General features: G+C 43.0%; 2 protein-coding genes across 4 annotated transcripts in view; one reads left to right on the top strand and one right to left on the bottom strand.

The window, feature by feature from the left end:
• Positions 1-2482: 2482 nt before the first annotated feature.
• On the bottom strand, positions 2483-3253 carry LOC138370213 (skin secretory protein xP2-like). Its single transcript, XM_069334208.1, has one exon. The coding sequence runs from the start codon at positions 3251-3253 to the stop codon at positions 2483-2485; it is 771 nt and encodes a 256-aa protein (XP_069190309.1).
• A 3651-nt stretch (positions 3254-6904) lies between these two features.
• LOC123758765 (polypeptide N-acetylgalactosaminyltransferase 1) overlaps positions 6905-15931 on the top strand; it is a 162583-nt gene continuing 153556 nt past the window's right edge. For all 3 annotated transcript variants that reach the window (XM_045743426.2, XM_045743428.2, XM_045743425.2), the window contains exon 1: positions 6905-7347. In XM_045743426.2, coding sequence (XP_045599382.1) covers positions 6920-7347 — 428 coding nt within the window. In that variant the 5' untranslated portion in view covers positions 6905-6919. The remainder of the gene's footprint in view (positions 7348-15931) is intronic.

Genomic DNA, 15931 nt, shown 5'->3' with positions numbered 1-15931 from the left:
TTTCTTAAGGAATTATTGTAATGGTTTTAATTTGTGTTAGCTTCGAGACAATAAAGAGATGATGATTAAGTTCTGTGTGGTAGATGGCTTCTTGTAAGTCTTCTGCTAATTGATGAAAATGTGACTGTAGTCAGGTTAAATAGAATTAGATGCACTGGAACAGGAGTACAGTAATGCAAACTTTAAAGATGTGGGTGTTTTTGTATAAATGGATTGACTCATTAAGCATTTGATGTAAATAAACTTGTTTTCAATAATTTATCTGTTTATTTTCACTTGAAACATATATTTTGCAAATAAAAAAATCTGGCCACTAACAAAGTAGCAAAATAGGAGCAATCTAAAGAGTTCATAAGCACTGATAACAGCCTAACTCTTCCCCCCCCCCCCTCCCCGCCATCTAACGAGTATTGGCACTGCACGGGAAGAGAGGCCTGCATGCTCTGCTAATTAGTGAGGCAGTTAAGTGTAGCTTTTGAAGCCACCTCTTCTGACTTACGGGTAGAACAAGGTAAAGTGCACCTGCATCACACGGTATATGATGTTACTACATTTAACGAGGGCCTCAGAACCTCGACCCAATAGGGTTCCGTGATGCAACACACACACACAAGTTGGTTATCTCAAAACAGTTTTCAGTGTAGGTGGAATCAAACCACCTTCGGGCCAAATTTTGACCTCAAATTGTCTGAAACTTGACATGCCTGTGGTCTCTAATTAGATGCCCCACTTTCTCGCCACTCCTAAGGCAGTGGGGGGGGGAGTATCATATACTGGTATCATCTTTAACAATAGATGAAATATTTTAATTTATAAACTGGTAAATGTTACTTTATGTTGTATGGTTTACAAACATGGGCAGAATATTTTAACCAGGCTTGTTGAAACGAAGCAGCCATTATCAGTGACTTGAAACTCTTACGTTGAATTACTTAAATCAGTTGGAGTTAATGTTAAAATTTACTAAAACTTAATTCTGATGGATACTACCGTGATGTGGTGGGAAGTGTTTTGTGCTCTATTAACCTGGAGGAAGGAGAGTTATTAATGAAGCCCCTCTTCTGGTACGAGTTAATGATGTGTATCTATCTCATTTTTATTATAATATGAATGATTATTATGCCAGTGCTTTTAATAGTGAGGCTTCAAAATCTCATGGGAGATACTTTGTAAGGCTGAATGCCCATGTGTGTGTTACAGCATGCCATGAAAAATTTGCTGATCAAGAAAGTTGCTATTTACAAGCATTTTGTGTGCTATTTCTATCCAATGCACTCTGAAGTATATTTTAAACAAAATTAACTTTGTTGTTCAAATAATCTATATTTTGTATTATAGACTTGATAGAAGCAAATGAATTTCCTAGACAACCAGAAATGCACCAGGCCTTTAGGACTCGCTCATGCTTAACAGTAGCCAATACCAGGATTTACCAATCATTTACACGTCCACTTGAAAAATCTGTACATCATTCCCTCAATCATGGCAGCTTAATCTACAGTTATCAAACGGTTTACAAGTTTCAAAACTGTGCAAGGAAAAGTTATTATTGTTTAAAGAACCTTTTGCCTAACTCCCGGGTACCTATTTACTGCTAAGTGAAAGAAAACGTGCCCAACCATGTTTGTCCTGTCCAGGAATTGAACCAGGGACCCTAAGTCATCAACCGAGGACATAGATTAGTGTAGACCACACTAATTTAACTATAACTATAAAATTCTCAACCGGACTTGTTAGATTTTCTTTGGTCATGATGATTTTAGTTTGATGAACTGTAAGTGATTGATCTATGTTGACAAACTACTGTATAACTAGTTCATTATGGCTGTATCTTGCTTAACTAAATGAATGTTTGGGTTCAGTTCCGATTATAAGCCCATTATGTGTGACTATATGAACTTTAATACTACCACTCAGGATCGGTATGGGGTGCATAATAAATGAACTAAACTAATCATAAGACCCTATGAAAAAACATTCAGAAGATCAGGCGTCCGAGTACACAATCAGAACAATCAGAGATTATAAACATAGGTCTTTGGTACATAATCATTTAGATGTTATATTGATTTAACATTTTGCTCTAACAAATTTTTTAGTTCAGTTCCATCGCCCATTACTCCTTTTCTGTTGTCACTCGCAGGATGGCATGGGATCCACTGATATTCGCAGGATGGGCAAGGGGTCCACTACCACTGGCAGAGTGGGCATGAGGTTCACTGCCAGGCTGGGCATGGGGACCACTACCACTGGCAGGGTGGGCATGGGGTCCACTATCACTGACAGGGTGGGCATAGGGGTCCACTACCACTCGCAGGATGGGCATGGGGTCCACTACCACTGGCAGGGTGGGCATAGGGGTCCACTACCACTCGCAGGATGGGCATGGGGTCCACTACCACTGGCAGGGTGGGCATGAGGTTCACTGCCAGGCTGGGCATGGGGACCACTACCACTGGCAGGGTGGGCATGGGGACCACTATCACTGACAGGGTGGGCATAGGGGTCCACTACCACTGGCAGGGTGGGCATGGGGTCCACTACCACTCGCAGGATGGGCATGAGGTCCACTACCACTGGCAGGGTTGGCATGAGGTCCACTACCACTGGCAGGGTGGGCATGGGGTCCACTACCACTGGCAGGGTGGGCATGGGGACCACTACCACTGACAGGGTGGGCATAGGGGTCCACTACCACTGGCAGGGTTGGCATGAGGTCCACTACCACTAGCAGAGTTGGCATGAGGTCCACTACCACTCGCAGGATGGGTATGAGGTCCACTACCACTGGCAGGGTTGGCATGAGGTCCACTACCACTAGCAGGGTTGGCATGAGGTCCACTACCACTAGCAGGGTGGGCATGGGGTCCACTATCACTGGCAGGGTGGGCACTGGGACCACTACCACTGGTAGGGTGGGCATGGGTCTACTACCACTGGTAGGGTGGGCATGGGGTCCACTACCACTAGCAGGGTGGACATGGTGTCCACTACCACTCGCAGGGTGGGCATGGGATCCACTACCACTGGCAGGGTGGGCATGAGGACCACTACTATTGGCAGGGTGGGCATGGGGTCCACTACCACTGGCAAGGTGGGCATCGGAACCACTACCACTGGCAGGGTGGACAGGGGGATCACTAACACTGGTAGGGTGGACATGGGGACCACTACCACTGGTAGGGTGGGCATGGGGACCACTACCACTGGCAGGGTGGGCATGGGGTCCACTACCACTGGCAGGGGTGGGCATGGGGTCCACTACCACTGGCAGGGGTGGGCATGGGGTCCACTACCACTGGCAGGGGTGGGCATGGGGTCCATTAACACTGCAGGATGGGCATGGGGTCTACTACCACTGGCAGGGGTGGGCATGGGGTCCATTAACACTCGTAGGATGGGTATGGGGTCCACTACTACCCACAGGATGGGCATAGGGTCCACTACCATTCACATAATAGATATGGCGTGCATAATTAATGAACCAACTAATTGATGGCTTACATTATCTTGTGGTGGTTCCGAGGGTCAATGTCCCCGCGGCCCGGTTTCTCATAATATCTCTTGATTGTAGATACTTTATACCTAACAGGAAGTAGGCAAACATAAAATATTCAATAAATTTAGTAAATGATATACTGCTTTTACGGCGGGCATAACGTACACAAATTATATATATTAGGAGAAAATGAACAAATGTAATGACTAAAACTTAAAATTAAATGAGATATGACAACATTTTTGAATTGCTGAAAGATGTGAAAGTAATTGACAATTATAACTCATTGTTTTAACCTCTGCTCTTCAACGGGGCTATTTTGCATTTTATGCCTTGCCTCCTATAGCAGTTTTATATATGGCGTTGTGGGAATGAAGGGGATAGTTGGGATAGCGGATGGGTGGTATGGGATGGACCGGGCTAGAGGAAAGGACCAGGTGGGGGGAGGATTATTGTTGGGGGGAATGAAGGTGGTGCCCGAGGCGGTGGTGGGGAAGACAGTGCAGCGTTTGTCTGCTGACGGAGCGAGAGCAGCAGCGGCAGCCAGTGTGAGCACAGCCGTGGCAGCGTGCGGGTGTGCTCCTCTCTGCTCCTCCAGCATTTGATCTACACGGAGCTCTACACGGCGGTTGTGTGCTGTCGGGACATTTGTTAATTCGAGAGTTAAGACGCTGCCGAGTTGTTAAGACTCCGTTTTTATAGTGATCTACGTGCTTTCGTTAGATATTCAGGTGCACAATACCGTTTGAAGAAAGACCAAACTTAGACGTTACTGTATATATATATTGCAAGTGCTTAAAATTTGTTGAAGTATAGTTAACGTGGTGTCAAATTAATATCGCCTAGGCATTTTGTAGCATTTGATAAGACTTTTCCATACGTAGAGGCTACATGATAAACTACCACCTACATTTACCCAAGAAGATGGGAGTTAAACTCTTTTATCCACGAAGACGTAGTTTCATCTTTAAAGTGTTGGCGTTTTGTACCTTTATCGGGTTCGTTGGACTCTGGTTTAAGAACGACGACGATGTGAACCTCGACAATGAGGGCCTTGCATTACGAAATTTCCACAAGGACCCTAATGACATTCCAGTGCTGGATAGGTCCAAAACCAACAAGCCCTTGGCTCAGGTAGCTCAACCAGACAATCAAATCTTGCATGTAAATGAGGTGGAGCCCCACGCGCCCGCTCGGGAGATACGTCTACCACCTCCCAAGGTGCCTCACAACTTGCAAGACTTCAAGCCTCCGGAAAGAAAGCATCACCTTCCCAATAAAAACGAAATGCTCGAGAAGCTGAAGGCTGATCGTTGGTTTTTAGAAGACGAAATTAAGGTGGTAAAAGGCCTGGGAGAGATGGGAAAGCCTGTTCAACTCTCGGGAGAAGAAGGCAGGTTAGCGGAAGAAGTCATGAAGAAGGAAGCTTTTAATCTTATCGTTAGTGATAAGATTTCGCTGAATCGCACCGTACCGGACTCCAGAGACTCGCTGTAAGTATTTACCTTATATTTATGGTAATTTGTTCTTATTTAACCCTGTTTAACCTTATTTCCCTGGGGTCACCAGGAAACTCCACTAATGGCCACGGTAATTCGTGTAAATTATATCTTGTGTTGGATAAGATAACGTGTTGCAGCATGTATGGTGAGATTTTAATTGACAAGGAACGGCAAACTTATTTTCTAAACCCCGCTTTGTTGACTGTATTGGCTGAGAAATATTGTAAATTATTAATCCACAGATAAAACAATGTAGAAAATTGTAAAGACAACACCTAACCTGTTGGATAACTTAAGTCAAGAATTACGCTGTTATTTTCCTTTTTTTCTGTAATAAAAACTCACCAGTTGCTTTGATTCCCACGGCAGTTTTTAGTTGAAATCATTCATTATACATTATGCCCCCATATCCATCCTGTGAACAGCAGTGGAAAAACTTCAGAGGCATATAATGGGTTCAGGAACTGAACCCCCAATGAACAAAATTACAAATGAACAAAAATTCATTTAGCTAATCACGATTACAGCACTCATGAAAATGTTACATATTTTTTTAATAAATATATTTAACAGTATCTTCATTATCAAACTAAACATCCGCGGCATTATCGAGACTGATAATTTACTATATACTGTATCAGCTTTAGCCCTGTATTTGTTGGACACAAGATATGGTATATATTGATAAACAAATCAAATGAAAAGGATGCATCAATTCACGTAGCCTCTCTAGGGTTGCATCCTGGCTGGGGGTTCGTCAGTATAGTTGGCTTCGGAGATTAACTTTTCCTTACCTTTCGAGGATTCCGAGGATCAACATCCCCGAGGCCCGGTCTGTCAGGCCGATTCGTACGCCAGGCCGCTCGTAGCCTGATGTATGAATCACAGCCTGGTTGATCAGGTATCCCTTTAATGTTTATCAAGTTCTCTTTTGTACACTGAGAGGTCGGCCCCGGCCCAGTTATGCCCCTTATGCGTAGAGAGTGTTGAAAAGTCTTGGGCCTTTCATGTTTATAGAGTTCCATCTCGGCTTAATTATTGCACCTGCGCTTTTCAACGGGACTATTTTGCACATCCTGCCATGCCTTCTGGTCTCCTGTGGTGTTATTTCCATGTGCAGATTTGGAACCCGTACTTCGTGAATTATCCAAGTATAAATTATTAATTATCTCTTCCCCCCCCCCCCCTGTACTTTAGGTAATACAGATATAAACATCTTAAGCGGTCCCAATAATTTAGTTATTGTAGTGAGTGGATTATAGCAATAAAAGATAATAATTATTCTAACGATCATAAAACAACTATTCCTGCAGAGTCCACTAAATATAAAAGTGTTAAATGGACTCCCCCAGCAATGATTACTGATCAGTAACACAAATAGAAGTTTCCAAAGATATTTTGCATAACTACCCAGTCTTCCCGTGATTCAGGTCACGATGCCTTACATTCCCACCGTGTTAATTTTGGAACATTGAATAGAACCATGACAGTGTTCATGGTTCTAATACGTCTAAGATTAATTTAATACGTCTCGGCAGAGTACAAAATGTTATAACAAATTAAAGATACCCGGCTTAAAACTTAGGTGAAGAGGTGAGACCAAAGAGCTGAAGTTCGACACCTACAAACAGAGTTAAGCGAGTGTCAACCAGGTGAGCAGGGGAACGAATGAGTGGGAAGGGTGTAGGTAGGGGCAGGGTTGGGTGTAGGCGTAGTTGAATGTGTGTGTGTGGGGGGGGGGGTTATGGTACTCTCCTAATTTTGCTAGTTTGGGGTTGAACTTCGGCTCTTTAGTCCCGCCTCCGATCCTTCAGTCAACTGGTGTACAAGCTCTTTTTTTGTGGTGACTGTCTCCAACACTTTGTTGTAGAGTGCTTTTAATTTGTCGACTAGGATACCATGAAACAAATTCTTTCAAATGTCTCGTTGCCCATTTGAGTACTTAGTTTCCAGCTGTATTTCCAAAACCAACAAGCCCTTGGCTCAGGTAGCTCAACCAGACAATCAAATCTTGCATGTAAATGAGGTGGAGCCCCACGCGCCCGCTCGGGAGATACGTCTACCACCTCCCAAGGTGCCTCACAACTTGCAAGACTTCAAGCCTCCGGAAAGAAAGCATCACCTTCCCAATAAAAACGAAATGCTCGAGAAGCTGAAGGCTGATCGTTGGTTTTTAGAAGACGAAATTAAGGTGGTAAAAGGCCTGGGAGAGATGGGAAAGCCTGTTCAACTCTCGGGAGAAGAAGGCAGGTTAGCGGAAGAAGTCATGAAGAAGGAAGCTTTTAATCTTATCGTTAGTGATAAGATTTCGCTGAATCGCACCGTACCGGACTCCAGAGACTCGCTGTAAGTATTTACCTTATATTTATGGTAATTTGTTCTTATTTAACCCTGTTTAACCTTATTTCCCTGGGGTCACCAGGAAACTCCACTAATGGCCACGGTAATTCGTGTAAATTATATCTTGTGTTGGATAAGATAACGTGTTGCAGCATGTATGGTGAGATTTTAATTGACAAGGAACGGCAAACTTATTTTCTAAACCCCGCTTTGTTGACTGTATTGGCTGAGAAATATTGTAAATTATTAATCCACAGATAAAACAATGTAGAAAATTGTAAAGACAACACCTAACCTGTTGGATAACTTAAGTCAAGAATTACGCTGTTATTTTCCTTTTTTTCTGTAATAAAAACTCACCAGTTGCTTTGATTCCCACGGCAGTTTTTAGTTGAAATCATTCATTATACATTATGCCCCCATATCCATCCTGTGAACAGCAGTGGAAAAACTTCAGAGGCATATAATGGGTTCAGGAACTGAACCCCCAATGAACAAAATTACAAATGAACAAAAATTCATTTAGCTAATCACGATTACAGCACTCATGAAAATGTTACATATTTTTTTAATAAATATATTTAACAGTATCTTCATTATCAAACTAAACATCCGCGGCATTATCGAGACTGATAATTTACTATATACTGTATCAGCTTTAGCCCTGTATTTGTTGGACACAAGATATGGTATATATTGATAAACAAATCAAATGAAAAGGATGCATCAATTCACGTAGCCTCTCTAGGGTTGCATCCTGGCTGGGGGTTCGTCAGTATAGTTGGCTTCGGAGATTAACTTTTCCTTACCTTTCGAGGATTCCGAGGATCAACATCCCCGAGGCCCGGTCTGTCAGGCCGATTCGTACGCCAGGCCGCTCGTAGCCTGATGTATGAATCACAGCCTGGTTGATCAGGTATCCCTTTAATGTTTATCAAGTTCTCTTTTGTACACTGAGAGGTCGGCCCCGGCCCAGTTATGCCCCTTATGCGTAGAGAGTGTTGAAAAGTCTTGGGCCTTTCATGTTTATAGAGTTCCATCTCGGCTTAATTATTGCACCTGCGCTTTTCAACGGGACTATTTTGCACATCCTGCCATGCCTTCTGGTCTCCTGTGGTGTTATTTCCATGTGCAGATTTGGAACCCGTACTTCGTGAATTATCCAAGTATAAATTATTAATTATCTCTTCCCCCCCCCCCCCTGTACTTTAGGTAATACAGATATAAACATCTTAAGCGGTCCCAATAATTTAGTTATTGTAGTGAGTGGATTATAGCAATAAAAGATAATAATTATTCTAACGATCATAAAACAACTATTCCTGCAGAGTCCACTAAATATAAAAGTGTTAAATGGACTCCCCCAGCAATGATTACTGATCAGTAACACAAATAGAAGTTTCCAAAGATATTTTGCATAACTACCCAGTCTTCCCGTGATTCAGGTCACGATGCCTTACATTCCCACCGTGTTAATTTTGGAACATTGAATAGAACCATGACAGTGTTCATGGTTCTAATACGTCTAAGATTAATTTAATACGTCTCGGCAGAGTACAAAATGTTATAACAAATTAAAGATACCCGGCTTAAAACTTAGGTGAAGAGGTGAGACCAAAGAGCTGAAGTTCGACACCTACAAACAGAGTTAAGCGAGTGTCAACCAGGTGAGCAGGGGAACGAATGAGTGGGAAGGGTGTAGGTAGGGGCAGGGTTGGGTGTAGGCGTAGTTGAATGTGTGTGTGTGGGGGGGGGGTTATGGTACTCTCCTAATTTTGCTAGTTTGGGGTTGAACTTCGGCTCTTTAGTCCCGCCTCCGATCCTTCAGTCAACTGGTGTACAAGCTCTTTTTTTGTGGTGACTGTCTCCAACACTTTGTTGTAGAGTGCTTTTAATTTGTCGACTAGGATACCATGAAACAAATTCTTTCAAATGTCTCGTTGCCCATTTGAGTACTTAGTTTCCAGCTGTATTTCCTTTTTTTTTGGGGGGGGGGGAGGGCATCCGATCCCTCGATCGTCGTCCCACCCCAATCAACAACTTGTTCTTTTTTTCAAAACTCATCCGTCTGGAAGGACGATTGATCATTGATTGGCAACATTCAATTACTAATTGGCAACAGCCCGGCAATAATTGGAGACCTTGTTGTAAACCGAATGACAGATCGTGCACCAGGGAACACTAATAGGGAAGGGCTTAAGATAGGCTTAATGTTGATAAACTTTTCTCTAAGCGTGCATATTCCACCTCTGCTTTTCAACGTGGCCACATGCACTTCCTGCCATGTCTCTTCGTCTCGCGAAGAGTTATTTGTGTGTGCAGATTGGGAACTAGTACCTCTAATATTTTCCAAACGTAAGTCTTATGTATGTCTCGCCAAAGCTGTAGAGAATACAGTTTGAGAAATGTTAAGCGTTCCCAATAATTTACATGGTTCATTGAATGGAGTGGGGCAGTAAAATATCTCCGTATTCTCCAGGACAGTAATTTTTCCAGCTTTGAATGGAGCTATTAATGTGCAACAATATTCAACCCTAGATTGCACTATTGTGTTACAAGGTATCGTCATTGGTCTGGTATCTCTTATCTCTTGTTTGGAAGGTTCTTGTTATCCAGTCTAATTTTTCATTCATTTGTGACAGCTAATTGTATTCTTTAAAATGAAGATCTTACGACAAATGATTATTTGTATGTGTGAGTAGCGAGTTCAGTGTGTGAGCAGTGAACAAATGAAATGTAAGTAGTGAGCATGTGAAATGCTTATTGTGAGAGCAGTGAACAAGTGGGATGCATTAAAAAGGAAGGTAGTATACCCCCTAGCTCCATATATGCTGCCAAATGTACATATCGTTAAGAACACAGAGTGAGAGTTATTCTATCAGACAAAGTTTGGAAATCGGGAATGCAGGAGCTGAAGCAAATGCCCACAATTGCAGCTAACTATGACTTAAATACTCTCGCTCTCTAGTTCATGTTCCTGCTCTCCCCTCTTATTTGCAGTCTTCTCCCCCTTTAGTGTGGGAGAGGGGTTGGGGTTGTGTTTGCAGCCTCCTCTCCCCTCATGCACCGGATGCTGGCCTGCCTGATGATGCTGCTGTTGATGATGGTGGTGGTGTGCTTGCGGCCAGTACTACCCTCGTTGATGAGATTGTTCACATGCACATAGCATCTCATGATGTCGACCAACTGTGCATGATTGCTCTGCTACCTTGCAGTTCGTGTGGCTCTCCAACACACACAATAACGTTACAACAGGCGCATATTTATGATTAACCAGTATTCTTTCAATTTGCAATCCAAGGTTGATGGTAATTGCAGACATATACGTTGTTTAAAGATGTTCACTATATCAATTATGCACGGTAACTTATTAACTTCCATCTTTTTATTTTGAGATCTCGCGCCTGTAACTGAGGCTTGTATATAATTTTTTTGTTTCAACAATTCGGCCCATATTCCGAGTTTCTGGAAAACAGGTTTTCTAGTTATTTTCGTATAATTCATATAATAAAAAAGCCTTCTTTGGGTATTATATGTGGCAGTATTGAGCTACGACCGGCAACATCTTTCAGGTTTTTAAGTAGATGCATAAATGCTGGCATGTACGTCCAGTATCGGGCATTGTCCCCACAGCATGCAGTTGACATATCTAACCTATCATCACAGATGTAAAAGTCAGATATAAAATATGGGTAGCATTAGTAGTCCATTACCTGCATACCTGCAGAGGATTTCGGGAGTTGTTCTACTCCTCGAGCCCGGTCTGAGGCCAGGCTCGACTTGTGATAACTTGGTCCAACAGGCTGTGGCTTGGAGCGGCCCGCAGCCCCACATACCCACCACAGCCTGGTTGGTCCAGCACTCTTTGAATAAAACTAGATAGTTTCCTCTTGAAGATGTCCACGGTTGTTCCGGCAATATTTCTTATGCTCGCTGGGAGGATGTTGAACAACCGTGGACCTCTGATGTTTTCCTACGGTGCCCCATATTATTCTGAAGAAAATATTAGTGCCTCGACGTCCTTTTAATAATCTGCTTTCCTGTGATATGAATCACGATCATTTTGTGGTGATATATTAGTCACGAATAATCTCAGGGTAATGTAGTGTTTGCTGCGAAGTTTTTTCGATTTGTTCGTAGTCCTGAATGAAGGTCAATATGACCTAAACCCACGTCACTCATTCCTTAGCCTACTCTATCATTTTGTAAATACTGTATATGTTTACCGATAAATTTATTGTACGCTGGACCTTATAACTAAAGAACCATAATACTGAGCGTTAGAGATTAACTACCAAACCACAACCGCACATTATAACTAGGCCTATACGGAATATTACAACAATTGCTGATTTAGCGGTTGGACCTAATTTAGCCTAGTCGACTCCCCAAGCTTACCAAATGTACCTGAAATAGTCCATGAACAGTTACCATTAGAACTGAACTGTCATCTCCACTAGCGCCGCGAGTGCGTAGGAAAGTGGCTGAGATTAATAGACGAGCGAACCAGGGAAAACATTTTAATGAAGGGATTACTCACTTAGTCGTGCTTGCGGGAGCTGAGCTGTGACCTCAACCTTCACGAACTGGTGTACAAGCTCCCGAGCCGTTCAATACATCTGCAGTGCAAGTCCTTCACTTAATAAATTATTCGTGCATTCCATTTATTTACCACTACTGGGATCTGAAGGTAGTTATTGAAACTGGTGTAGAAAATGTGTTTAATCCTGTTTTGTTGTAACCTAAAACAAAAATTTCGGAGATTTCCAGTTATGTGAATTATAATTCCTTTCGATGTATTAACGTCTCTGAAACTAACACATCTATTTCTAATTATTTTCGAACTAATATCGAATAATTTCAGCTTGAAATCAAACTTTCAGGGCGACGTTAAATTTTAAGCCACCGCAGAAGATAACTTTTGGCGTCTTGTTAGTGAAAATAAGTAGCTACTTCTAAGAAATGCTGCTTTACGGATATATTGTTATTCATTTTTACAGATCGAGGTACCTCTGAGTCAATCTTTCTTTTGTGAAATCTATATACAGAACCTGCAGCCTCGTCATTGAGCCCAGCTCTCAACATGCGGGCGGCAGAAATGCAATACCAGGTGTTAAATTCAGATAGGCTAAGAGCACCATGAGCATCATAGATCCACTGCTATTCAATATCCTACAAGAAGTGCAGGACCAACCGGGTTGTAGTGGATATATGGGCCTGCAGGCCGCTCTATGCAACAACCTGAAACAGGACCAAGTTTTCACAAGTCAAGCCTAACCCCTAGTCAGGACAGGTACGTATTATATTAGGCTAAGTTTGCAAAACTCTTTATGAACGTAGTGTGCGTGTGTGCGGATAGTGTAGCAATTCTGTGTTGAGGTGATGGTGGTGCAGTACAGGGTCTGGAAGGCTGCCACGCAAGAGGGAAGGCGTTGCGTGCCTGGCTGGTCGGGTGCTGGACCCAACCACTCCCATTCCCACGCGACACACCCTCACCGCTGCCAGAGATGGAGTAGCAGTTTTACACGTAAAACATCGTAACAAATCCCTGCACAATTTGAGGTTAGCCTAATTCAAAATAAAGTTTATCAATAAATTTAACAGGGTCATATTACTAAATTTACAAGCGTCCAATAGTGAGAATATTTGTATTTTTATGTTGTAGAGAAACACTAAGAATTTAGGTAACTTTAAAATATTTGACCTTTCGCCTGTAAGGTCAGCGTTCGATCCCCAGTGGTCCAAGTGGTTGGGCACCGTTCCTTCCCTCTGTCCATATATCCCTTTCAAGTGCTATATAGCCATACTGGCTTAACGCAGTCTCCTAATAATTTATCAGAAAATGTAATATTATGAAACTACTTAAAATGCTATCAGAACATATCCCCGATTTCAGATTTCATGAAACTCGCAGGGTCGCTATAGATGCCGATATTTCTTAAAGCGTGGCACTGGGGCCGTCCACGACTGGCCTATGACACTCACATACTCCCCCATGTGTCATCCTGGAAAGTTAGTTGTGGCTAGCGTCAAACGTCTGTCCTGTAACTTTGGACAGGCCGACGTTCGATTTTATGAATACCGATAATGCAAATTAAGGCCAAATAAAATTGTAATTCATAACATCAAAAATATCAAAAGCAGCAACAAGAACTTTATTGGGAATATACGTCCATGTTTTGTTCAGTGATACATTGCAATTTTCATGTAGATAATATTTCAGTTAGGCTATACCTGTACTGCGTAAACTGGGGCGGGATCCATAGTATTAACAGAAACATAATGTGTATGTTTATATATATACACACAACAGGGCGATACTGGGAAGCATGAATATTTAACACTACTACAGGTGTTAATAGATAAGCGATACTGACATGTGTACTGTACCGTGCTTGGAGTGAGGTGGTGGAATGGAAGGTCATGGTATTCTTAGTGGTTTGTACCTCATGACTCCTCACTGGTGCAGGAAGCTCGTGGCTTCCCTTACCTTGTGCCTGAACCTGTGACTCCCTCTCACTAGTGCCCCAACATCATGACAGAGTAATCATCACTCACGCTATCAGCACGGGGAAAGCAGTGATCACACACACGCACAACCTCGGGAACCTACACTTCACTCTATGAAAAGTTGCAAAGCAGGACCCTAAAGCTGTCGATCGTTCCCCCACAAATACACCTAGGTGAGTACACAGTAGGTGACTGCACTATGTGAGTACGCCTTGGTGAGTCTAGGTGTACATGCACACACACTAGGTGAGTACATGCATGAAACTGTGACCTGGAACGGACCTGGAACGATTGATCCACTGTGTTGGAGGTTCTTGACAGTAAGTAAAACCTAACGCTTTACTTACCAATTTGTGTTTGTAGGCCCGAGCTTCAGCTCTTGGACCCCCCCCCCCAGTGTTCCTCCCTCCTCTGGTCATCTATTGCAGTGGTTTCCTACTTGTCTACTATCATATTTGCTTTTTTATATTGTGGATGGTCTACCTACCAGTTGTTGGTTCCGGGGTTTCAATGTCCCCGCGGCCCGGTCTCTGACCAGGCCTCCTGGTTGCTGGTCTGGTCAACCAGGCTGTTGGGCACAACTGCTCGTAGCCTGACGTATGAATCACAGCCTGGTTGATTAGGTATCCTTTTGGGGGTGTTTATAAAAGTTACGTCCGGCTCTCTCGATTATTTCTTCCTCCGTAATCCAACTTACCTCATTTTTTTAAATTTAAATACGTGAAAAATTAATGGAGTTAATAGAGTGAGAAGCGTGAGAATTATCGTCACAGTGGGTTACCAGGTGGGAAGCCCCGTCAACCCAGCTGACGGAACACCTGCCAACCGCCCTCAATTTCACTAGGATTGTGCAGATTTCATCAAGCCATCCTCCTTAACAATAATAGTACCTATTGCCACTACGGATGGGACGAACACGATATAGAATGGTGGAAATTCACATTTGCCACCATAGCAATAACTAAAGGGCATACAAAACTGAAATGGCCAAACCATCGATCTAATTAAACCTGTTTGAAGCCTAAAGAACCAATCCTAGGCTTAACATACGCGAGTAGTGACGTGTTCATTTATAAATCGATAACAGTGTTTGTTCGAGGCTGGAAGTCAGACGCTTGGGGTGAACCCCACGTAACTTTGCAGGGTGACTGGTGGGTGTTTGGGGTTGGTCATAGGCCAATCGGGGTCGACCCTCATGGCTGTCCTTTGCTTACACATGCAAATTATACAAATTTCCAATCTCGTTTAGTAAAGATGTTTACAATTATAAAGAGAAGCTGGTGAATGGCAGAGAAAGTGGTGAAAGGTAGGGAAGGAGGAGGAGAACATGGAAGGTGGTGTAAGGTAAAGGAAGCGGTGAAGGGTAGGGGTGGAAATGGTTATGAAGGGTGGTGAAGGAGAACGAAGATGATATGATGAAGGGTAGTGAAGGTGATGCCCTGTAGTGATGAAGGTGGTGAAGAGTTAGGAATGATGGTGAAGGATAGGGAAGATGATGATGATGAACTTCAGTTGGTAGATGAAACTACCTACATGCGAATTTAAGAAGATTTACTTCCTTGTCTATTTTGTCGTATAGTTCAATAAACCTGTGCTCATCAACTTTAGTGCGTGTACCTAAGTAGGTACTAATGTAGGTAATTCCCAGCATTCGTACGGCCTGGCGTGTGTACATCCTTGCATGCGTACAGCCTGGCATGCGTCCCCCTCTACTTACATAAATCCCCGCTGGAGTACCACCGTGCGTCATGATCCATGTGCTCCTGCTTTTAGTCTTTTACGTGGAGAGCATGATGTCCAGTGGAGGATAGTGAAGCAGTGCTCTCTGCTGGTGCTGCACCCTGGCGCAAACACACTCCAATAACATACATCACAAGAACACCAGATAATGTTTATAAGCATTATAAATGCTTATAATCATTTATAAACTTAAAAAAACATTATAAACTGGGATCAACTTTCTTCTGGGTAAACCAACCTCCCTCACCACTCCAACCATGCCCGTTCTGATGTGTTTCTGAAGCCTGTGACTCCGGACCCACCTGCTGTGTCCACCTGCTACCCACCTGCTGTTGCTCTC

The sequence above is a fragment of the Procambarus clarkii genome, chromosome 31 (assembly GCF_040958095.1).
Source record: "Procambarus clarkii isolate CNS0578487 chromosome 31, FALCON_Pclarkii_2.0, whole genome shotgun sequence".
Taxonomy (NCBI): Eukaryota; Metazoa; Arthropoda; class Malacostraca; order Decapoda; family Cambaridae; genus Procambarus; species Procambarus clarkii.
The sequence above is the reverse complement of the archived record's forward strand: the minus strand, read 5'-3'. Positions and strand labels throughout refer to the sequence as shown.